This window comes from Leguminivora glycinivorella, chromosome Z, assembly GCF_023078275.1.
Source record: "Leguminivora glycinivorella isolate SPB_JAAS2020 chromosome Z, LegGlyc_1.1, whole genome shotgun sequence".
NCBI classification, from domain to species: domain Eukaryota; kingdom Metazoa; phylum Arthropoda; class Insecta; order Lepidoptera; family Tortricidae; genus Leguminivora; species Leguminivora glycinivorella.
Window position 1 is genome coordinate 42,666,020 of NC_062998.1, and position 25,614 is coordinate 42,691,633.

At 36.6% G+C, this 25,614-nt stretch overlaps 2 protein-coding genes across 3 annotated transcripts in view; one reads left to right on the top strand and one right to left on the bottom strand.

Moving 5' to 3' along the window:
- Positions 1–5,229: 5,229 nt before the first annotated feature.
- Positions 5,230–16,032, top strand: LOC125241052 (tyrosine 3-monooxygenase). The gene is made up of 8 exons (XM_048149336.1): positions 5,230–5,481; positions 11,511–11,622; positions 11,713–11,826; positions 11,914–11,952; positions 12,083–12,902; positions 14,775–14,901; positions 15,071–15,300; positions 15,495–16,032. The coding sequence occupies exons 1-8, from the start codon at positions 5,416–5,418 to the stop codon at positions 15,667–15,669; spliced, it is 1,683 nt and encodes a 560-aa protein (XP_048005293.1). The 5' UTR covers positions 5,230–5,415; the 3' UTR covers positions 15,670–16,032.
- Positions 16,033–21,413: 5,381 nt separating this feature from the next.
- Positions 21,414–25,614, bottom strand: part of LOC125240615 (myosin heavy chain, cardiac muscle isoform-like) — a 36,451-nt gene continuing 32,250 nt past the window's right edge. For both annotated transcript variants that reach the window (XM_048148578.1, XM_048148577.1), the window contains exon 9: positions 21,414–21,984. In XM_048148578.1, the coding sequence (XP_048004535.1) occupies positions 21,817–21,984 (168 nt within the window). In that variant the 3' untranslated portion in view covers positions 21,414–21,816. The remainder of the gene's footprint in view (positions 21,985–25,614) is intronic.

The window sequence follows — 25,614 nt, forward strand, 5'->3', positions numbered from 1 at the left end:
GGGGAAAGTTGTTGTTTAATATGTGATATGTGCGTGATATCTACTCCAGCAAGCAAAAGATCCCAATATTGAACCACGAGTATAGCCAGTGGTTCGAGACGTGGAAGTTTGAGCGTTGCGTGATGCAACTTTCTCATCTGATTTGGAGAGAGAGAGACCCTTTGCCAGTTGATGTGGTGAACAAACCAATCACAGATTCATTAGCTTCTAATGCCGCACTCTGCTCCAACTCATTATCACCTATTCGTCCAGCCCGATCGATGTAGGACAACATTCCGACAGGTGTGAGTTAGGAATGTTGGGATTTTTTATTATATTTTATAACAACGGTTATTTGACAAATCCATGTTAACAGTTTTACAAATGTTTAATATAGAATATTAGGTCATAGTTTTACATTTTGTATCTACGTAATTCAAAACAGAAAATTCACATTTTATTTATTTTTCCTTCGAGTCGATTATAATTAGATGGTTGATTAGGTACAGGAAAGTAATTACATATTAAGGATCACATTTTATTCTGCATAATATTTTTGAAACAGATTTTAATAAAATTTTACAGAAGTTTCAGTGTACATATTAGTGTATGTTTCAGTGTATAATAATACTATCTTTAGAGTTATTTATTATAGAAATAATAAAAGGGTTTACAAGTTTTCCATGCCGAGAAATGTGAATAAGTAGTTGTTGACAAACAGAAAAATGTGGTTAGTGTGAATTACCGTTTCCCATTCAATGTGTCATATTGGAAGGAACTCATTGAGATTTACATAATTGTGGTTAAAATTACCTGCATTGTGGTATTCTCCAGTAATTGTACTACTTTAATTTATTTTGTATAAATGAATATAAATGACATAAGTTTTAAAACTCAAAAAGCTTTCATCACTTTAGACTTAATATGGCGACTTCGCAAATAAAACCAAGTCTACAGTCAGTAAATGGTTCGCTTTCAGTATTTTTTATTGAAATCACTTATTTTAGCAAAACAATATCATTAAAATGTTTTAAATTTTGTTTTTTTATATAGGTTGGCTACTATCTTTTATTCCATACAATGTCCAAAATAAAAACTATAAAACAATCACTCGTTGTTCCACACTTGTTGTCGGTGACAAATGATAAGGTTGAGGGACCAAATTCACCATGCCAGTCTTTCCAATATTGTATAAATTAAATGTATTACTAAAAAGTTAAGGATATAGGTAGCGTAAAAGTCCCTCTGTTCGCCTGAAATACTTATGTTCGCCTGGCTTTATAAAAGTTGAATTTGCCGCATAGTTTTTAGAGCAGGCTTCGCAATAAACTACTAATTATATTTTTTGCTAAACCTACACTAGAAGATCCGACAGTAGTTCAGAAAGAACAAGGAGACTGTACTTTTTTAAAAATGTATACAAATGTTTATTTTAAAATTGTATCCTACGTTTTTACGGTCTTTTTTGGATTCTGTCATAATTACCATCATTTTTGTGATTTTTCTTCAATAAAGTAGTTTCACTGAACCAGTGTATTTTCTCAGTGTGGCTTCAGTGTATTTTTATTATTATCAAAAACAATTCTCTCTGACAATACCTTTCGCAAAATAGCTTGTCAATTACCAATAGTATTTATCTATGGAATCCGTAGAAAAATAAGAGCTATTGATCTGTGTAAGGTGTCCCCAATATTTATTTATTATTATTTATTATTATTGAAAAAGACACTCTTCAACTGAATCTGTAGGTATAGGGTCAAGCAGGCTCGCGTATTTTAGATGTACATACGAGACCCTGAAAGATTTAAGCTTCACTAATGCGATTTGAATAAAATTTATACCATTATCTGGGATATTTTAATACATAAAACATCCACAAGAAATCAGAAGACTTATGCGAATAATTTATTAATTATATTTTTTATCAAAAGCTGTTTTGTGTGGAAATACTAATTTCGTAAAAAAAATGTTTTTCTATAATTTAAGCGAATTTAGTATCCAAATACACAGTTGGATATCATGCTGCTTGGATCTTCGTGGTTGGACCAATTGTTTTCTTCTGACTATTTTCCATAATACCTCATACCACAAAGTAAGTAGTTATACCACGGAGTGGGTTAACAGTAACACCCACGGAGGAAAATGAGACCTACGTTTAATGGCGTTTTAATATTTTGACACGGTTAGATTTGTATCGGCCACTTAACTTAAGGGGCATTTCCTGAATACTACCTTTAACAATAATAAAATAGTATAGAGCGTAGGGATGTGACGACCCCATTGCCCACAGCTTTTACCAGTGCAATCAGTCAACGCACGACAACTTGTAGCGAGCTGTTGGGGAGTAGCTACCCGACGTACCCGAGTGTGTCCCCCGAAAAGTAGGAGGAACAGGCCCCGGGAATTTTGTCTGTCGCGCCAATAAAGTAGAGATAGATATCTACTAGTGAGCGAACAGGACTTTCTACCTCTGTTTTGCCTTGGTTGAACGTCCAGAGTGGAGTCGCTAGGCTAAAGCTCCAGGCGTGGAAGTGAACACACACCTCTCGATACTCTTGAGCTCTCACGCCGGTGTTGCCCATGAGCTATCTTAGATGTCGCTTTTTGTGGTTGAGGCCCATCTTGTGGGGACTAGTAACCGTATGCCGGAAATAAAATTGAATACCGTTTTATTCCGGTCTAGTCTAGCGGGTAGTGACCCTGCCTGCTAAGCAGCGGTCCCGGGTTCGAATCCCGGTAAGGACATTTATTTGTATAATGAGCACAGATATTTGTTCCTGAGTCATGGATGTTTTCTATGTACGAGTATGTATATAAGTATTTGCATATTATCTAAATATATCGTTGTCTGAGTACCCACAACACAAGAGCCTTCTTGAGCTTATAGGACTTAGTCAATCTCTGTAAGAATGTCCTAGGTATAATATTTATTTATTTATTATTATTATTCATTAGGCAGGCATCCGGTTTTTTTTATCCCGTAGTCCAGTATTTAGACCATCACCTTAATTCAATAGCCCAGTTCATTTTAAAATAACTCTGAAACAGTCCTTACACCCTGGCGGGTGCTGCATCTACGTGCGTCCCATAACACGGGCAAGGGCCAGCATCCTAAAGAAAGACCAGGGTAAATACCTAACTATTATGTAAGTAGATAATATATGTATAAAGTAGCTACATTCACATAAAGCACCAGAATCAATATTCTTGAAGTATTTAAGGATTAATCGTTACTGTCCTCAATAAGCCCCTGTCCCATTAGATATTACGATGGAAAATAATAACTACATGGGCTGGCATAAAAATAACTCAAGTAGGTATTCTAAGATTTACCCCTTGCATAATTTCAAAATATCTGTTTATAAAATTGGTTTTCCTAGTCAGTCATCTTACAAGTAGGTATGTTTGAAAATGCAGGTAAGTATATAGGTACTAAATATGGAAACATAAGAAAATAATTATGTAGTACAAAATCATATATTTCACTATGTCATATATTCTAAGCGGTAATCCAGTAGCTGCGAGGCAGGCCGGAACCATAGGTTTATTTTACATCAATAAATAAATTCAATGAAACCGTGACAGGTCTGTTCCGCGTATTAACCGCATGACATTACTTTACAGTTTTGTTAAAATGGAGCAGTTCACTTCCGAGTAGCAAGGCCAGATCCGGACAAGGATTTTTAAAAGGATGTAGATACGAATGTCCCTATTTTAACTAACATAAACATGCCAACAAGTTGTGACGCCCACAACTCTGGCTACGTCAAATTATTACAATTCAACTGTCCATGCCTTAATGTCACCTACGTAAAGTACTTGCGACGAACCAATATTTAAAATCTTATTGGTTTACAGTCTGACCAGAAACAGTAGAAATTAAAAAGTGGCAATAATGTAGTGTCATCCCTTTCAAATCAATATATGTGAGAAAACGGGACGATACTACCATATTTCCAATTTTTAATGTCTACCCTTTTTGGTCAGACTGAATGTAGGTAGATACCTACTAAACAATTGTCGTCTTAAATACCAAATACACGTACATATTTATATCAATGCACCTCTTAAGACGCCACAGGAGCGAAAATGCTAAAATGGAAAGGATTCAATTTGGGAATTTTAGTTAAATATACTAGTGTTATTAACTAGATTTATCGAAAAAAAATTGTCCATTCAGAACAAGTCAGTTAAAAGATATTACGAAAAAATCTTTAATATCGAGATCACACTCTCGACTGTTTCCTCCTTCAAAACTTAATAAATCGTAACGATATTTGAGAATCTGAATAACAATGAAATAATCGGTGTGGGCCGTTTAGTTTTCTTTTTTTGGCTAATTGTTACCACACCTTTTTTGCGCCATAATTCAATAAGGCCGTATTCGGAAATTTTTGATGGACTCTAACGTCTTTCAAAATAAAAATATAAAGAAAATCAAAACAGTCCGACACAGATAAAAATAATAATAATTTATGTTGAAAAACTCATTGCTCTATCTTCAAACTTTAGGGAGGAAATAGTCGAGAGCGTTTGTATGGAGTACGAGTATTGACCCCTCCTGTATCGTCTTAAAACAATGCCCAAATGAAACTATAATTTTAGTTAGGTTACCCTGCCCATTTATTTCTATTCTATGTATTTTCTTCACAAAGTGCTCATACCAATAAACGACATTGCGCCGGTATAGGTTTATTAGGTACAGCCCTATCAAACGAATTCATAATTATTAACGAAAGACCGACTTAATACATATGAGAAATAGTACATTACGATACAAGTGCGTAAAAAAGGAAGTTCGAAACGAGTGGCGATAAATTAATTTCGATAGACACGAGTTTAAATTCCTTTTCGCACGTGTATCGTACGACGTTTTTCAGTACAGATGAGCTTCCAAAGTTTCGACCTGGCATATAATGAACCACTTCTCGCACTAGTGCGTAAAAAAAACACCATCTGTACTGAAAAGGACGTTTCTACATCCCGCTAGTGAATTGAATCATGTACCTACCACACTGAATACTATACATACTAAAATATTATTCAGAGGATTTTGAAAAATATTTTAATAAAAAGCATTTAAAAAAAGTAAGGGTAGGTGCGGGTGCGGGTTGCGGTGACGGGCGCCGGCGGCGGCGCGGCGCGGCCGGCGCGGGGCGCGGGCTGACGCACGCGCGACGAAAGGCGCCGTGGGGTGGGAGGCGAGCGCCTAACACTATTTAAACTGTCCAAGCGAACAGTCATCATGCATTGGTCTATTTGCAATCGCAAAGTTTAGTTAGCTATCGTAATACGACAGCTCGAGTCGTAGACAGACAGGCAAAAGCCCGTGGTCGAGACCTAAAGCTCTCGCAGACGTTGAGCTAGCTAAGCGCGCAGTGAACCCCGCGTTCAGGCATCACCCAGGAAACCAGTAACCCAGTGGAGTGTATCGAAATGGCTGTCGCTGCTGCCCAGAAGAACCGCGAGATGTTCGCCATCAAGAAGTCCTACAGCATCGAGGTGAGGGATACCCTCCGTCACCCTTGATTCCCATTTCATGGCTTCTCCTTCACCTCATATTCAAAAATTTGGATCAGTTTAGTTAATCATTGATAATAAATTACCACACATTATCACTTCATGATATTATCATTAATGATTAGGTAAGCAAAAAGTATAAGTACACTTGACAGCTAAACTCTATTTCGCTTACAATAAACAATACAAGTTTAGCTTATTTCAAAAATTATTAAGTACTTACTTAAATGAAGTAAATAGTTTATAGTTTACAATTTAGAGGTTTCGACAAAATAGCTTACTTAATATTAGACCAGTGAACCAAATTATTAATTTGGTTCACTGGTCTAATATGCCTAACGCTCTTTTGGCATAATTTAAATTTTGCCCCAAAAATGACATTACCCAGAACCGATTCGCTGTTAGAAAGGTAGGTTTAGGTTAGGTTAGAACCGTGACCTCACACAAATCCGAATCGCTTCTAAAAAAGTGGGTTTTAACGGCGTTAGGCGAAACAATATTTATATATACATATACATTTAAATTAGGCCAAATGATCATTATGCCAAAAAATATTAGGCGAAAAAACTTTAGGAATCTAGATATACATCCAATTAATACAATGCTTAAAAATTGTTATTCTATTTACACATTTAAATAACAGTATTATTGGCAGTATCTCTTTACAATTTTGTCAAATAATTTTCTTTGTCGCTGGCAAGCTTTGTTTGTTTACTTATATCTGTGGATAGTCATTAAAACGGATAACTTCAACTTTACCAATAAATTCTACGAAATTCGCACATTCAATCTACTGCTTGTGCGTATATCTTAGTTGTCGTTACTCATATCGCGAATACGATAGAAATATAATTCTTCTCACTTGTCAATTTACATTTTTGTTAGAAAGTTAGCATAGAGATATAGTTTATCTGATTCATCATATTAAGATCATAGTCAGGCATAATCAGTTAACTTACTTTAAAATCTCATTTGGTGGTAACTTGATGTGAGGATGCGCACAACTATATTTTTATAAGTACATTGTTATATTTGTTTATTGTAAATATTGTGTATTGGAACGGAGTTTAAAGATAATTTTAACAGACATTTATTATTACTATTATTTATTTAGATACAAGAACAACTTACCAATGACACTTGTACATAAGTACATTAATAGTTATTACAATTAACTCACAAATATTCTGATTCCAATACTCAAAGAAAAAGATAGCGTCATGGTGACAAGACCACCTGTAGTCTTTATTTAGTCAATCGTAGTCTAAATGAGTAGGTATTCCTGAACTAAAGTGGATACAAATGTACTTTAGTTATTCGCAAAAAATATGCAAATATAAGGCCTTTACTGATAAATAACTTGTCGATAAGTAATATATCAATTGTTCTATAAAATTAAAGTATACGAAAATCTACTTCAATAAAAAAATATATATATAACCATCACAACGCCTATGAAATCAACTAGCTTGAGACTAAAAGTTACAGTAGGTCTCGTGTAAAATTTAACTCAAAAATGTTTGCATTAAAATATTTTTTTGTGTAATTCGTCTCAGAATTCGATCATCAATCTAGCAGCCGTGAAACTTAAACAACTCCGAATTCGTTTAGTACTTAACTACTTAAAACAATTAATCAAAATGTAACATGATAACTTTTACCCGAATTTATAGGTACAACATAGGCATGTATTTAAGATATATAAAACAAGTACCTACAATGGCCACTCTACTTATTTTTGATAATTATAAAAATTATAATTTAATCTCACCAAACGATACCTACAGATGGCCTATTCGAATTAACAGGTTTTAAGAAGGATCAAAATACGTAATATCAAAATACACATTAAGGTTATCTTGGTTTCGTGCTCATTGTCAACTAGCGACCTCCCCCAATCACGCACGTCGCCTAAGAACAGGCACAGTAATCATCCTCGCCGAGCTGCAATCTCGAAACAACCGGCCCAATCAAATATGTAACTCATAGCTTAATGCTACCGCTAAAATGTACATAATATATATACGTTCGCCCCAAGATGAAGAGATTGCGTGAAAGCGCAAACAGCGTAAACAGATTATTCTCGATGTGTAATTAAAATAAAGGCGAACATGCGTGCTGCATTTTTCCCCTGAATTACATAAAGAAATCACGGGGCCATCTGTTAAAGTGCTTCTGCCGCGATATTGAGAGCTTATTACAGCACCGGCAGGGCTCGTTTAACAAAATTATCCCAACGGACAATTACCTTGCTGTTACGCGATACACCTTCATACACTTTCTCGGCATATTCACAATATCGTGTGACACCTTGCATAATCAACAAAACAATGCCTAATAGGTATTAATATAAAAAAATAAAGTTTTGATTTAGTTTTCCAGAAGATGTATAACCGCGTGTACTGACAAGATTGTTTTCCCCTCACTAGCTCGGAAACACGTGTTTTGTCCTTCAATACCAGCGGGTAAAAACGCATTTTATCCACTAGTGGGTAAAGTAATTTGACCTTGAATAAAATCAAATTAACTGCTTTAAAGTTGACAAAAGTAGGTGAATCTAGTAATAAAGATGATTTACCACCTGTGGAACTACTGGAAGCAGTGATAAACGCATTTTTTGCGTTATAGTTTCCTCGCTATAGTGAGGGGAAAAGTTTTGTGTTACACTCGGGTGCAAATTTATTTTACTTCTCGTGTGTTAAAAAACTCGCAAGTTCAGGATTCTATTCTCGAACCACTCGCTTCGCTCGTGGTTCAACTATAGAATCCTTTCACTTGCTCGTTTTTCAATTCCACACTCGGCGTTAAAATACAACTTTGCCCCTTGTATAACAAATAACTATTGTTTACGAATGGAAATATGTGTTGTGAATATATGGAACATATTTAGTAATCGCTTGATGTCGATGTCATTTGCACTGTGATAGATAAGTTTGATGAAGATCAATTTTAAATATAAAGATGACTTCTCTACTCCTTTAGGCATAATGTAGTACGAGTAGGTATATTCTACTGCAGAAAAAAATACTCACTAAGCCTCATCATTGTTAACGAGAAGATTAATTATCGTTGTGAATATTCAAGACGTTGAGTGGTGATTATATCACGATTGTGATAATGATTTCGATGCAAGTACTAGTGAAAAACAATAATTTTTGCGATAGGCTGTTTACGAGGTCTGGTAGGTCACGATAGCATGAGCGAAATTATTTGTTTTATTATATCAGCCTATAGGTATAAATATTCGACATCAGAAAACCTGTTCGAAATGTAGACTCTGTTGCCATTAAGTTCTGCGATGCGATGCGATGTTATTATTATTAAACTGTTGAATTGTATTAACCTCATGTGCTGTGCGATAATCAACACTTAGTAATTTGTTACAAATGGGCTTGAATGATTGTATTTCCTTGACCGATGAAGGTCGGAATGCAAGGCAGGTGCGACGCTCACCGACTTTACCACAAACAGTAAAGATCGTTAAAATTCTATCACACTGCAAAACGACTAACACTAGTGCTACTGCCAACAAAGAACGAGTTAAATTTAGCCGGCAATCTGACAGCTTCTATAAACTAAATATGATACCGTCACGCAATGCACAAAGTGCTAACTACCGTGAAGTATAAGATCAATGTTTACAACGAATTCGAGGTCGCCGAATAAGCCCTTGACCAATTAGTGGTTCCGCACCGCGGTCAAAATCATCCTCAAGGAAAAACTAGAATAGGTAATTGGCGCGTAACTGCAGGAAATACGTAATGTTTAAAAATCACATCACTTTAAATAATAGTCCGAGTGCGATATATGTGATAAAATGGATTGAATTTGGGGGTTGTTGTAGTGAAGGGGTGGGTTGGATTGATGGGTTTGTAGGTGCGCCTGCGGGGCGGCACTCGTGTAGGGACGTAGGTCCGGGTGCTCTCTAGTTCCGCTTAATTACCCGTCGGTCGATTGGAACGGTGAAGTGGCCACTCGGACACACCAAGGCTATCTACCGGATTCCGAATCCAACCCGCTCCATTTAGGCGGACTCGAGCCGCCACTGTTCGACACTATTGTTTCCGCACTTTTATACAGACATTCAATTAGTGTTCAAACCAACATTTAAAATAGTGTGTTATTCGCCTGAATAAAATTGAAACACATTGCATGTGTTTGTATTATTTATATTATCACGTAGATCATAACGTAATAGATTACTAAAACAGGCAATGACAATAATTATGCAATCGGTTGAAACGCTGACAAGTCGAAATATATTTATATTTGTAATATATTTGAATTTGACCATAAATTAAATCTTAGGTATTTGTTTTACTGTTATAGCGAGTTTTAGTCATCAACCGAAGTCAACCTTTTGCATTTAGTTTTTTATCTGCTTCCATGAATACATCATTTCAGTGCTGGTTGTAACAATCGCGAATGATTACCTTAAAGCGCAACCCTTGACATAGTTAGTCGCGCGGCCACTCTAGTGGAAAATGCTAGGTCTTGTGCGGCTGTAGCCAGCCAAGAACGCGTCATCGAGCTCAGGAATATTGACGAATTCCTTTTTTATTTTTATGCCCGTAAAAACTGTAGGTAATAGTATTTTATACAATCGTGGTATAATACAAAGCTTTTCAGTCGAGTACCATGTTTAGGCCACGAAGCTTGCTGAGTGGCCTAATAATACGGTACGAGAGTGAAAAGCTTAATTATATCACTATTGTATACAATACTTTTTCTACGAGTCATCATCTTCATCATCACTGGATGGAAATATCATCATTCATGCAAGTTAAAATTAATGTTAATAGAGTCGTTCACCGTTGTATCAACATCGAATTACCTAGCAACCAATTGTTTGTAATAACCGTCTCTGATTGGCCGATAACGTGACAGATAAAAATAAATGTGTTTCAGATGCAGGAAAATTTGCCAGGTATCGCAAATTAGTATAGAAATTGTATGAAGTTCTATTTTTTAAATTATTACAGTTAACTAAAGTCAACTATAATGAGCTTATTATAATTGAGTCCGAACTGCCATACAGTATCCAACACTGAAAAGTTAGCACTTATAGTTTAGTCTGTGGTGGCCTAATTGACAGATTACAGTCGACAAGTAGAAAAACGAATAATAAAGTTATGGAACATTGCTTGCGCCATGCATAGTCAGTTTTAATCAGATGTAGAAGTACACAAACTATTAAACTTTGATAATGAAAATGTCTAGTAATTTCTATCCTAATTGCCACTTTTAATTGGCTTAACTTGTATTGAGAGTCAGTGGTCCAGAAAGTCGCGTTCCTTTGAAAGACTCCCTTCGCGAGATGATGTTTCCGTAGTGGTAATGGCAGCACTTTACACCCGCCCGCACTCAGGAAATAAGCTTAGGAACTTCGTAAAAGCAATTTCTGCTCGCACATGAAATATAATGCGATGTGACCGCTTTATATTTATAAGGATTTAAGAGATCAACCTATTTTTAGCGAACCTTTTGTGCGCGGGGTGCCGTAAATAAAACATCAAGAGGTTTCTGATTGATAGTTACGTTTTTTTACGTACGTATTATTTAAGTAAGCAGCAGACAACAGTTACCTACTGAAAAAAATAGTTGTTATAGTGTAATTGTCGATTTCGGCATGTCCTATAAAATTAACCGATAAGGTTTATTTGTTGAAATATTAGCGTCTCAGAAAGTGTTCTGTTAATTTGATAATATAACTATGTTTCATGTCATCCTTCATCAGTAATCACCATCAGTACTTTGGATTGCGTAATCTTCTCAAGGGTAGCAAATGTATAAATATGCACTACAAATCAACCATCGTTTATTACTGTTTATAATAAAATTTTATTGCTACGTACTTATTACGAATCAACTGTAGTGTAATGAACTGGAAACTTTGAAAGTTCTCGCAAATATTAGACTATTTCCCAAAATATTGATTCCTAACGTCTCGGTTTACCCGCTTTAGTACAAATGGTGTCAGTAAAAGTAAATATTATTTGGTGTTGTTTCAGAACGGCTACCCATCACGCCGTCGCTCGCTGGTAGACGACGCCAGGTTCGAGACGCTGGTTGTCAAACAGACCAAGCAAAGTGTTCTTGAAGAGGCTCGTGCCCGCGCCAATGGTAATAAATATATAATCTCCTCGGATTTAATTCAATTATTTATTTGATTTTGAGTTCTTTACTTATTTTTTTATTTAATTTTTTATCAAGACTCTGGCTTGGACTCCGATTTCATCCAAGATGATGTTCTACTTGGCACCAACGATAAATCCCCAACTGTGGAGGACGGCACTCAGCAAGATGATACGAAGAACGGCCATCTTGGTAATTATTTTGTATTATAGGTTTTTGTTTCTTATATTTATTTTTATTGTTTTTCTTTATTTTTACGTTGGTTTATATTTTTTGTAGCTGATGCTGACATCGGGGACGACGCTAATAAAGATGGCGGTACGTATGTGGAAATATTTTGTTATTATTTTCTGTAAATAAACTGTAATTGCCAGAAATCCCTTCAGCACAATAATATAAAAATGTTTTTAGTAATTGTTTAATAACATGCTTAACTTTTCATTTGCAGATTATACTCTGACTGAGGAAGAAGTGATTCTGCAAAACGCAGCTAGCGAATCCCCAGAAGCAGAGCAAGCCATCCAGCAAGCCGCCCTGTTGCTGCGCATGCGTGACGGCATGGGCTCCTTGGCGCGCATCCTCAAAACCATCGACAACTACAAGGGCTCCGTCGTGCACCTCGAGACTCGCCCGTCTCAACTCACCGGCGTCCAGTTTGACGCGCTCGTCAAAGTCAGCATGACCCGAGTCAACCTTCTGCAGCTCATCAGATCTCTCCGACAGTCCACCGCCTTCGCCGGCGTCAACCTCGTCTCCGAGAACAACGTTTCCTCCAAAACCCCCTGGTTCCCGCGTCACGCTTCCGATCTCGACAACTGCAACCATCTCATGACCAAATACGAGCCCGAGCTCGACATGAACCACCCCGGCTTCGCCGATAAGCAATACAGAGAGCGCAGGAAGCAGATCGCCGAGATCGCGTTCGCATACAAGTACAACGACCCCATCCCGTTCATCACGTACACGGAGGCGGAGAATGGCACCTGGATGCGAGTATTTAACACCGTGCTCGACTTGATGCCCAAGCACGCGTGCGCCGAGTACAAGGCCGCGTTCGGCAAGCTGCAAGCTGCGGACATCTTCGTGCCGCACCGCATCCCGCAGCTGGACCACGTGAGCAACTTCCTGCGCACGCACACCGGGTTCACGCTGCGCCCCGCCGCCGGCCTGCTCACCGCGCGCGACTTCCTGGCCTCCCTCGCCTTCCGCGTCTTCCAGTCCACGCAGTACGTGCGCCACGCCAACTCGCCCTTCCACACCCCTGAACCGTGAGTACATCTTCCGCTACCTACTAGCTATTTAAGCTTCTGTAGGTTTAGGTTCTACTCACACTTTAACAAATTGCTCTACATGATAGAAAGTTTACTTTTTTCTAAGTGTTTCTAAGAGTCGAAATTCACGATTCAACTGGGCGAATGTCGTCTAGAAAACTCTCAACTAGCTAATTAGGTAAATTACTATAACCCGTATTGTAATGTATACGGCCACAAATATGTCATATAATTTGTTTGCTTTTTATCATCAAGGACGTTGTTTTACATTCATTCATTGAAGCGACACTATAAAGCCTATTAATTATTTAAATTACTTAAATCGTATCAGTCGGGTGTTTTCCGGGTTATAAAATTTAAATATTGAGCATAATTATAATGAACGAAAATGTGCATTTGATTAATACTAAAGAGTCTAAAGACATTATATTATACCCATATGTTATAAATGTTATAATACAAAAGTTGACGGTAATAATCGTGTTAAATTTGCAATTTCATGGTCAAATAAAATATAAATAAACCATGAGATTTCAAATTTAACATGTCAAACAAATTGTGCATGTACGAGCATGAATCATTGCCATTGCCGATAATTCCGACCGTTGTATATAAGGCACGTTATACCTTGGCCTGTCTTTTTTACAATATCATTCCGCAAAACGTCCTTGTAAATTTTACGATAATTGGACCAAATCGCACCTGAGAGGTCGACTAATTACGTGAATATTGGAGAGGGATTTGTCTGTGTTCCCCCTACAACACTCCGATACAGCTCCACTGCCTCCATGCGTGGACGATTTAAAATGAAATTCTCTCGCTAACAATTAGCTAAGATAATAATCGTTTACGGAAAATGCCAGTTGAGGTTTTATTTTTTAATGTATAGAAACAGCCAAATTTTTTTTAAACATCGTCTCATGTGTCAGTTCAGTACATCTTTTATTGTTTGACGTTTGTCAATGCTCTACTGACATCTTGGTTAAGCCTCCAAGTATCCCCCAAGGCATAAAACAGATATACCGGGTGAAACAAAATTGGTAATACAAAATAATATTTTCTGGATCTACTCATGACTACAGCCAACTTTTACTATGGGACCATCTTCGAAAACATCACTTCAAAATCTACATCTTCATACAAATTATGAACCCAACTTTTGATATGATTCATTATTATGTACCCATTTCTCCATACTAATTCCTTGCAAATTTGCATACATATTAATGAACTCGATACCAGAATTTACACATTTTTTTGCCGAATTCGATATAAGTCCCATAGTAAAAGTTGATCTTAATCATGAATAGATCCAGAAAATATTATTTTGTATTACCAATTTTGTTTCACCCGGTATGTACATATTTACTTGACAGTCGTAACTGTCGTAAGTGGGAGGGTAATGAATGCTATTTTAATTTTATTATATAGTTTTTATTACCATTAGCTTGGCAAGTTTTAACGCAAACTTATGCGTTAGATTTATTCCTAGAATGACTTGAGAATGACAGCCTATTAATATTAATATTGTGATCGATAGACTATATCACAGTCAAGTCCATCAAATCGATTTCAAAGCTTGTTTGAACTAATAATGTTACAAGGTAATAGTTAATTTAATACAACCTATTTGCTTTGAGAGTGGGGCTTAGCATCCTGATGAAAATGTAACCTCGTTAAGTGAAGTATTAAAGTGCCTGCAACGTTGCTCTTCGCACTTTGACCATGAGGCTACGTTATTTTCAGCGAGAAAGGGGACTTTATTGAATCACAGGCCACTCAATATATTGAGTTAAGGCAGTAAAATAACCATTTCAAAGATCGGAGAGCTAGAAAATGGTAAAATCAAATCATTTTTATTTGTTCCAGTGATTGCATCCATGAACTTCTTGGACACATTCCACTTTTGGCTGATCCTAGTTTTGCTCAGTTCTCACAAGAAATCGGTCTGGCTTCACTCGGCGCTTCAGACGCTGAAATCGAAAAATTATCCACTGTAAGTACCATTGAAGACAGTTAACACACTTAATTATGTTTGTAATATGTAACGCCAATGCGAATTCCGCTCCGCTTATCACTATCTGACTGCAGTAGCGAACATTTGTTTTGGAGATATCCGTTTGGAATAAAAAAACATTTTGATTTATGACACTCTTTTTCCTCAGGTATACTGGTTCACTGTCGAGTTCGGTCTCTGCAAAGAGAACCAACAGCTGAAAGCATACGGTGCGGCGCTCCTCTCGTCCATCGGCGAGCTCCTCCACGCCCTCAGCGACAAGCCCGAGCTGCGACCCTTCGAGCCTGCCTCTACCTCTATCCAGCCCTACCAAGACCAGGAGTACCAGCCCATTTACTACGTCGCTGAAAGTTTCGAAGATGCCAAAGAAAAATTCAGGTAACTGTCGTAGCTATTTCAACCGTTGTTCATCCAGACCCCAGACACACGATCAAGGCAAAAATGTAACACATAGGTTTAAAGTTTCTCGAAGAATTCATTTAGTTGGCAATGGGTTTATTACTATCATACAATTTATATAAAAGCGCATTATTGCGACTTGCTGGACTAAATATAAATTTTGTTGGATACAGACGCTGGGTGTCAGGCATGTCCCGGCCGTTCGAGGTCCGCTTCAACCCGCACACGGAGCGCGTGGAAGTGCTGGACTCGGTGGACAAGCTGGAGACGCTCATCTGGCAGCTCAACACCGAGATGCTACACCTCACCAACGCCGTCAAGAAGCTGAAGAGCTCGCAGTTCGAGTGAACCGACGAATCCATGATCAGTGCCCGCGGCTGCGCCGTCTTCTGTATAGCTAGTGATATTATAGGTATAAGACTGCCCTCCAGTGTGGAGCGTGTGTGCGCGTGTGATAACCATCGGATGGTATTTCGTTGACTTCCTTTTTGTATGTACCTTATTTTATTATTTATTTTGCCGAGCTCATTGCCCGGGCCTCGGAAAGTGCACAGAGCTCCCGATTGCCCATTTACGGAGGCTGTGCGCGTTCCCGAGTCCTAAACTATTATTAGAATTAAGGCGTAATTTAAAGAAAGAACACAAAGAAATAAAAAAATGGAGCACCCAAACTGATAAAAACGAACAGAAAATAAACGTGTTTGAGCACAACACCGTATTTCATTCTAAAATCCAGTAAACTGTTTACTAAATATTTAAATACCTTATTGCTTATTTCTCGTTTATTTATGTCACATTAATTATTGGTTATTAAAATGATTATTTTAATAACCAATAATTAAATCATTAACTAACCGTATTACAAGGACTTACCTGCGCCAGTTCTCCAAAATGGCCGTGCTACGCTCTATTGGGATCGATCTATTATCACTGACAGGACTAATGTAGCCAACAAACCTGACATTGTGATAATGATATTAATAGATCGACCGCAACGCCGAGCCGTGTTCGTCGACATCTCCATCCCTCAAAATGAGAATCTCGTGAAAGCCGAGCAGGACAAGTCCAGTACCTAGACTTGGCTCACGACATTACCGCCATGTGCGATGTTGATTCGACGATCATATTGTTCGGATAGTCGTTTCAGCGAACGGTCTCATAGCGAAGGTGGCTGGATCAAGGGCCAGATGCGTGTGGCGGTGATCTTGGACATGGCGCTGATAGCTCGACGGTTCCTCTCTCTGCAGCCCTCCAGGTCAGGGCTGAGAGCCCTGCCCCGCTGCTGGCGGCATCCTAGGTTAAGTTTTTTATAATTTGTTTTGTGATTTTGTATTGTACTTTTATAATCATATTATAAATTGCCTAACTTATGAAATAACAAAGGAAAAAATATTAATCATGTTAAATATTGTTTACATTCATTTATCAAGTCGTCTATGCGAGATTATTACACAGCAAATTCGCAAAAGTTGGTTTTTACCACATGACCTCAATAAATACGAATATAATTGAAATTTAAAACAAATATATATATATGTACTACAATAGTGATCTAAAAGTAGCAAAAGGAAAAGCAATAAGCCGAAGAAGCGAGCCTGGCGACCCCGCGCGCAATTGTAATAAGATTTGTTCAGGCCTCTGGGGAACATGATCGATCCAATCGTAATCAGATTTAAATGTGTTATACCTGTAATACAATCAAAATTCAATTATATTTATACTTGCCTAATATCGAACTTGACTGTAGTTAAAATAAAATATTTTATACCATGTACAATATAAAGCATCAGATAACTATAAGAAAAACATGGACAGATAACTATAAGAAAAACATCAGATAACTATAAGAAAAACATGGACAGAAGTTTCTATTTAATAAGTCAGGTAGAAATATATAAAGTAACTGAGTTGACCGTGACGTCATTCAATTCGATTTCATATAAATTCCATATTAGCAAATAGCTAGTCGTTCAAGTATGTTTTGACAGTTCTTAAAAAGAAGCTGATTTGACGAGGAGGCAAGTAGCCTATACTCGGTACTTTAAAAGACACAGAGTTCAACCAAAGTGTGTGCGAAGGTGTCCATTCTAATCTAACTGGTATGCCTGTATGTATGATTTTATTACAGGTAACTAAGAACTATCATCAAGTAATGCTCGTAATATTTTGTGGCCAAAGCTTTACATATTTATCTAAATACCTATGACATTTTTAATGCAAAAGAACATAAGTACCAGTAGTACAGTATATATGACACTTAAAACCATTGTGAGTTTACTGTGACAAGGAACAAGTATTTGTCAGTCTACATTTTCTAAGCTTATCCCGTGTTTCTACACCCACTGATAATAATATAAAACTCAATAAAGTGGGATTTAGTCTTTACTTCAAGGTATTTCCTGGAGTCAAATTATGGTGATTCGAAAACGCTAGTCGCTAATAGTTACGTGTCATTTACTTATACACTTTTTAAGGACGTGGCATACCGCATATAACATCACTGGCCACAAACGCGATCCAAGCGTGCAGTCTACTAGATGGGTGAATTTCAACATACTCGAAATTTGCCTAATTTTGGTGGATTTTTTTAGTTTTGTAATTTTTGTTGAAATTATGTACTGATGTTACATAACTAATTATTAGCAATGTTATGTATCAATGACCTTTAATTATAATAAATAGTTTTAGAGAAATTACGATTTCAATGGCATGGTCGCCACCAAAATTGGTCTACCCACAAAAATAAAAAATAAAATCAAAAATAAAGCCTTTTATTCATTTTTATATTATTTTCTACTTGAAATAATAAACTTTTAACATGTAATAAATACTTTTCAAATAGAAACAAAAACGTTACTGCCCTCAATATGTTCACCACCAAAATTTATGCAATTTTGGTGGAAAAAGTATTACGACCCACCAAAATTAGATATTTTTGTGTGGGGCGGACCAATCCAGCAAGGTATGACACTTGTGTCATGTTTAAATGCAGGAACGAACCTGAATGGTCATGTTACGACACGTTTGTTCGTCTTGCTGCGTCTCGTTTAACCATAAAAATTATTTCAATACTTACCACCAAAATTGGTTCTTTCCCCCGGACAACTTTTGGTGCTCAGTTATAAGTGTCAAATTGTATAATAATATTGACTTATGTCATCTTAAAATATACTTAATGTAATAAAGAATGAAGTTATGGCAAGTTATCTTTATAGCTGCGGAATTACTGGATTTACCATAGCAATAATCCGCTAAAAACAGGCTCTGGACGCTACACCAAAATTAGAATTTCGATGGAAAATTATTTTTAAATAAATATACATAACACTTGTAACAATTTGCAATGTTGCCGAAGGTAGTATTTTAGGATTGGTTTTCATAAAAAAAATAAAAACCCGGAAACAATTAGCCCACACAATGAATTTCAGCTCCGCCACAAAAAAATCACGCTGAGAAATTCACCCAGATATACTTCATTTTTTTTTAACCGCCTTCCAAATCTCAAGGGAAGGGGTTCTCAATTCGTCTGTATTTTTTTTTAATGTTTGTTCCTCGATATTTCCGTCGTTACTGGACCGATTTTGATTTTTTTTTTATTGAATGTATATGCATACAGATTGGTCCCATTTTTCTCAGAACCCATTTCTGGTGGTGGGATCCTGGAGAAATCGAGGGAACTCCTCAAATCTGAAAGGCATACATATGGTGATTTTTGTGTTTTTAAAGGAACAGCATGCATTTACGTACGGAACAGTGACATTTGGTGCAGTGGAACTCCTGCTGATGGTCAGAATGGAACTCCTCAAATCTGAACGGCACACTTATAGTGACTTTGGTATTTTTATAAGAACAGCATGCACTTACGTCCAGAACAGTGACATTTGGTGCAGTGGAACTGCTAATGATGGTCAGAACGGAACTCCTCAAATCTGAACGGCACACTTATAGTGACTTTGGTATTTTTATAAGAACAGCATGCACTTACGTCCAGAACAGTGACATTTGGTGCAGTGGAACTGCTGATGAAGAGTGAGCCGCCCCTGGTTAGAGTTCCGTTCTGATAATCATTCTCATCTGTAAGTACTTCAGAATCATCCAAATTTCAAAATTGGTTCAGAAATGACGGAGATATCGAATAACAAACATTAAAATATATACAGGCGAATTGATAACATAATCCAAAATTTGAAAGTATTTATCACCAGAACCCCAAAGGAAGGCGGTTTTTTTTTTCTTAAAAATTATTAGCATTAGAGAGAGAGAACGTAAAATCACGAAGCACGAGGTGAGGCACTTTTGGCACAACTGTCATTCATCAGCTGTCAGTATCTTAAACAGACATTTTAATGAAATACTCTAAAATTGTTTTCTACACTAAAATTATAAAAGTGTGTTTGATATTTACATATATATAATACTTATAATTTGAAAGTATTTGTTACACATTTCATTTGAAAGTATTTGTTTTAGTCTGTATTATTTACAATTTCCTAATTTAGTTCTGGAAAGGTTGCATATTAAAAAACCTAAAGAAGCAGACAATTGGAACTATCGGTTCATTTTATGAGCTGTCAATGTTATCAATGGTATTTATTTATTAACCCCCGACGCAATAACGTCAGGGTATTATAAGTTTGACGTGTCTGTCTGTGTGTGTATGTGGTGTGTGTGTGTGTCTGTCTGTCTGTATGTCTGTCTGTCTGTCTGTCTGTGTCGCGGTTGGGGGTTTTTTCAAAATTTTATATTTGTGGTTAGGTTATTTATACATATAATATTTGAATTTCATGACACGAGCACTTATGTTATTACTTTATTATTAATATTTTATTTTGAGTTGTGTGTTTGGTAGCATTCGACTGTGATTATTGCAATGGATCTGAGTGTGTAAAAAGTGGCTTGTAAAAACATCGTCATCATGTTAGTCTTCTGAAAGTTAGTTTCTTGAATAAATAAATAATCACTCCAATTTTTTTATTAGCAAATGATCAAATGATGCGGTTGATACTTACGGGTGCAATTAAAAAAAAACTCTGAAACTAACAAATATTGCCCTATTATGTTCTCGTTCTGATTAAAATTGTTGATATCTAAATATTTATCCTAAGAAGATAGGTTGACGACGACTGATTCTTTGTTTACCAAATTTCTAATTCTAAAAAAACGAGGTATAGGACATAATATTCTGATAGGGTGCATTGGGGTAATTTCGAAAGTCGTCTAATTTTGAAAGTCACATAAAAATCACCAATATTTCCATCATATCAGGATTCCCCTTTCGAAATTACCCTAGCATATTTGTGCTTCGAAGTTAACCCCATGCACCCTAATAATAATATTCTTTATCGATAATGTCCTATCAAAATTATATGTTTCGTCTTATCTTTACTTCTGTAATCTTTGCTACGCCTAGTATTGGAGTTATTTGAGTAAAAAAAGCGATTGTTAACCACAGTTAATGAGAGAACCGGTTACGCTGGACCGAGAGCAAAGAGCTGAAAAAGGGAAAAAATAGCGATGGGTGAGGTATGTGTATGTGCACACTGGCACAGACAGATATAGCGAGGTTGAATATAAGTACCTATGTAATATAACTTGTATCAAAGTCAAATGTGCAATAAAGATCTATTATCATTAGTATAAATATGGTTTTCACCATCTTAGGTTCTCTGACAAGAACTAAAATAAATATAAAAACCTAGAAATAGTCTCTGAGTCGAAGTACAGTCAATGAAAAAAGTGGTTTGACCTTATGTGTTCAAAAATTGAGTCGAAAAGTGGTAAACCACTTTCTTGGCTGACCGTACCTACCCTAATTTTTTTTTTCCATGTAAGTCATGTAACGAGTTTTATTCCTATGATTATATTACGTTACGTAATTTATTATTCATTAGTCGCCAATACACATCTTTTTAGGGCAACAAACCGCGCCGTCGAAGCTTAAGGTGCATGTGCAAAACTTGGTTGGTACAATGGTAGTCAACGTACCTTAACTTTATGCTTTTATCTTAATAGCAAAAGTTCCAAATTGTTTTACAGCTATTAAACTACTTAGTGCTAATAAATAAAAGACTATAGTTAAGTTAAATATAATAGTTCACATTTATTTTGCTATATATGGGATAAATCATAATAAATACGTAGCTGTGGCGCTATTTATAAAATAATTAAGTACAAGATAAGAAAACAAGTAGATTTGTATGAAAACAAATTGTAATCGACAGATGACATTCTTCTAAAAGTCTGTAAAGCAGTAAAATGGGTGGTATGAATGTCATGAATACTATTACTCATTAACATTTCGTTACAACTAACCACTTTATAGTTTATTGTAGATTTTTGCCAAAATATATGTAATAAAATATCTTGATACTTATTAAAAATATTAGTAGCCGTTAACTCGAAATGGCTAGTTCTGGTGGTCTGTTGCTACAGATAATCACTATCATTGCTCTGTTGTTTATTTATCGAATGATAAATACCCTTAACGTAGCAATGCTAAGATTCAACCAAGCTGGTGGCGAGATCCTCGTTGTCTTCCGTCAGAATATAAGAGTAGGAGTTTTTGAGGGAGCCGACCTGGTTCTGAAGGCCTCTCAAGCGTATCTCCACCAGTTCGAAGTTTTCTTGCAAGTTGCTTATCTGCATTTGCATTCTTTGGCGGACCTGTTAATAATAATGGTTATTATAAAGTTATTTATGTAGGTACTGAACACTGGCCCTAGCTGTAGCCGAATGGCATTTCTGCGACGCGAAACGCTACCGAAACGCCGCAGAAATGTAGTCTAGCTCTGTCGTGCCAATACGCAAGAGCGATAGACAGCTACGAAAGAGATATTATCGTGAGCGTTTGTGCATTCGGCTACGCAAATTGAACAGGGGGGTTACCATAACGTGCTAAAGCCGTTCAGTTTAGGTTGAGAGAGGGACGGAGCTATGTAACTGCTATAGCTGTGTCCCTTTCTCTCAACCAAAACTGAACGTCTTTAGTACGTCATGGTAACCCCCCAGGTATCAGCACAGAGTGGGTAGGTATCAGGCACCAAGCATTACAGTAAACGGCTATACACACACACACACATCGTACACACACACACATCGCATATTGCACATAGGTCTTTGGAAAGAGACAATTAACGTCACATAAGCAAAAAAGAGACAACCTCTACGCAGACGAAAATCCGATGTGCATTATTTACGGCCGGTTACTGTATCTTTATTGCCAATTCTCCATACAAACGCTCTCGACTATTTCCTCCCTGGTTTTTGAAGATAGAGCAATGATTTTTTCAACACAGATTGTTATTATTTTTATCTGTGTCGGACCGTTTTGATTTTTTTGATATTCTGCTTTTTAAAGATTCTAGAGCCAATCAAAAATTTCCAAAAACGGCCTTTTTCATTGTGGCGCAAAAAAGGTGTGATACTCAATATTGGTAACAATTAACCAAAAAAGCTAAACGGTCCGACATAGATTATTTCATTGTTATTCAGATTCTCAAATTTCGTTCCGATTGATTAAGGTGGCTCGCTTAGGTTACCCGAAGCTCAGGCTGCGTTAGATGGCGTTAATCTTCAAATTACCAGTCTTATTTTTTTTGTGGAGTCGTACAGGCATTTATATACTTTCAATTATGCTTCGCGAACATTTAATATTAAAATTGACGTATTACAACAAACATTCAACTTCTCATTGTAACATTAATCCCCTTAATGTAGATAAATTTACTATTTTACACTATTTCTAAGTACCACTCACACATACAAACAGTGTTTTTGTATTCCTTCTAGTCGATAATTTCACGCGGCGACAGCTTGTTTAAATAGCCTTGCGGTAAATACGTGCCATCGCATGATTTGCATGGAAGTACTGGGTTCGAATCCAGGACTTTTTCTCTTTTTTTTTAATACTACGTCGGTGGCAAATAAGCATACGGTCCGCCTAATGGAAAGCGGTCACCGTAACCTATGGACGCCTGCAACTCAAAGAGTGTCGCATGCGCGTTGCCGCCCCATTAGAAACTTGTACACTCCCCTTTGCTGCGTGTGCACAGCAAAAAGGAGTGTACAAGTTCAAAGGAGGGTTTGGGTTGCCGACGACTCAAAGGACAATAGACGGAACAAATTAGTTCCGTAAGTCCTCCCGTCGTCAGCACCCCACACCCTCGTTGAGCTCTGGCAGCCTTACTCACCGGCAGGAACACAACACTATGAGACACTATTTTTTGTTTTATTATTATACATAAATGTATATGTACTCGTACAGTAGTTACTGAGCGTTAACCACAAAAAAAATTAAAAACCTATTCTCTTACATGGTAATAATTTTTGGGTTCGTCGAACTCAGAATTTCTAACATAATTATCCTAATCTGATATTTTTAAAAATTCCAAAAAAGTATAGATAAATTTTAGTTTCTAAACTACGATTCGAATGATTTTTTTTTCTAATTGTTTATTTTCGATGGAGCAAGGGTATTCAAATCGCTTTTGAAATCTTAAATTAGTAAATGAAAATGCAATAGTTAACTGAGTAACGTAATGCTTTAAAAACTCAAGTGGACTTTTTTTATCTAAGGAGTAATTTCGATAAAATATTATATTTAGCGAGGGTATTAAAAGTTGTGTTTTATATCTCAACTTAATAAATAGAAAATCAAAATGACAATAAAAATATCAATAGGTTCTCTAAGATAAAATTGATACCTTCGGCTCTCCATTCTTGCTCGGTCAATAAAAAATACGAAATTTATATCCAAAAAAATACAAAAAGTTAATAGAATCCTGGGAATCGAACGCACCTTCACGGCGTGACAGACGACTGTACACCAACGACGCCATTACATAACACGCTGTTCCCGACGAAATTGGGCTATACATATATAATTAATTAAATATAAATAATAATGTCAAATCCATACTAATATTACAAATGGGAAATGGTGTGTGTCTGTTTGTTTGTCCGTCTTTCACGGCAAAACCGGAGCGACAAATTGACGTGATTATTTAAGGGGATTTAGTTGAAGGGATGGAGAGTGACATAGGCTACTTTTTGTCTCTTTCTTACGTGAGCGAAGCCGCGGTCAAAAGCTAGTTTATCAAAAGCGGTATAAAGCTGTATAAAGCGGTATAAAGCTGGTTACTCTATAATCTGAAGTGGAAGAATTCGTTGTTTCACCAAAGATAATGTGTGTTTGTTTGTTTGTCCGTCTTTCACGGCCAAACGGAGCGACGGATTGACATGTTTTTTAAGTGAAGATAATTGAAGGGATGGAGAGTGACATATGCTACTTTTGTCTCTTTCTAACGCAAGCGAAGCCGCGGGCAAAAGCTAGTACAGCACGGGTAGCATGGTCGCGCGATAGACGATAAAATATCAGGCCGTCCCTGTCGCACTATTAGTAAGTGCGATTATAGGGACGGCCAGATGTTTTATCATTTATCGCGCGACCATATTTGCCTGCCTGGACCAGATTATATTGATGATAATTATTATTTGTAACCATTTAGTTAATATTGTCTTCAGTTACCGCGATAGTTACTCATGAAATAAAAACTATGAAAACGGATTAAATCGCGTATAATGAGTTTAAAATTCATCCCAATGTTTCAAACACTTTACAGCGTTCGTGGTCAACGGGTGACTGAGGAAAAATTACAATGTGCAAAAGCTACCCATATTCTTGTATATAACCATTTAGTTGTTGAAGAAAAACATTCACACAACAATAACATAGGTCAACCAGCTCAGTAAATGCAATACTTTACTAATACTATGCCCACACTATGACCTATGTATAATGTATTATACCAGACGTGTAATATTTTATTTTATCAACAAAGGCATAATAAAGGATTGTATTGTATTTTTGTATGAAAATAAAAAATAGGAAAGCAATATAGTAATAGTCAAATATTCCATTAAAAAAATAAAAAATACTTAATAAATCCATAAAAGTTCAAATGATTAAAAAAAACTTCGGATTCGAACCCACGATCTTCTGCATCATAGTCAGTCGTTTGACCGAGACGCCATTTCGATTTACATTAGCAGTGTCGAAATACACGATATGTATCTTTGTTGACAAAATGCGTCATAATTTCTAAGTCTGCTTGAGTTAACTAAACCAATATCTTTAAATAATTACTTGTCAAGAGCCAAATGTCACTGATGACAATGTCAACTAAAAATGCGCGAAATATGACGGCTCTGTGTCTGTACACAAAATTTGGCACGCACATTTACGTAAAATTAATAAAAAATTCACAAGGATTTGTCCATGATTTCTGTATGAAA

Bases quoted from the DNA above. Each gene is read 5' to 3' on its own strand.
- LOC125241052 (XM_048149336.1), top strand. From the start codon at position 5,416: ATGGCTGTCGCTGCTGCCCAGAAGAACCGCGAGATGTTCGCCATCAAG. The intron at 14,902-15,070 runs GTAAGTACCATT...CTTTTTCCTCAG, and splicing joins AAATCGAAAAATTATCCACT to GTATACTGGTTCACTGTCGA. The intron at 15,301-15,494 runs GTAACTGTCGTA...TGTTGGATACAG, and splicing joins GATGCCAAAGAAAAATTCAG to ACGCTGGGTGTCAGGCATGT.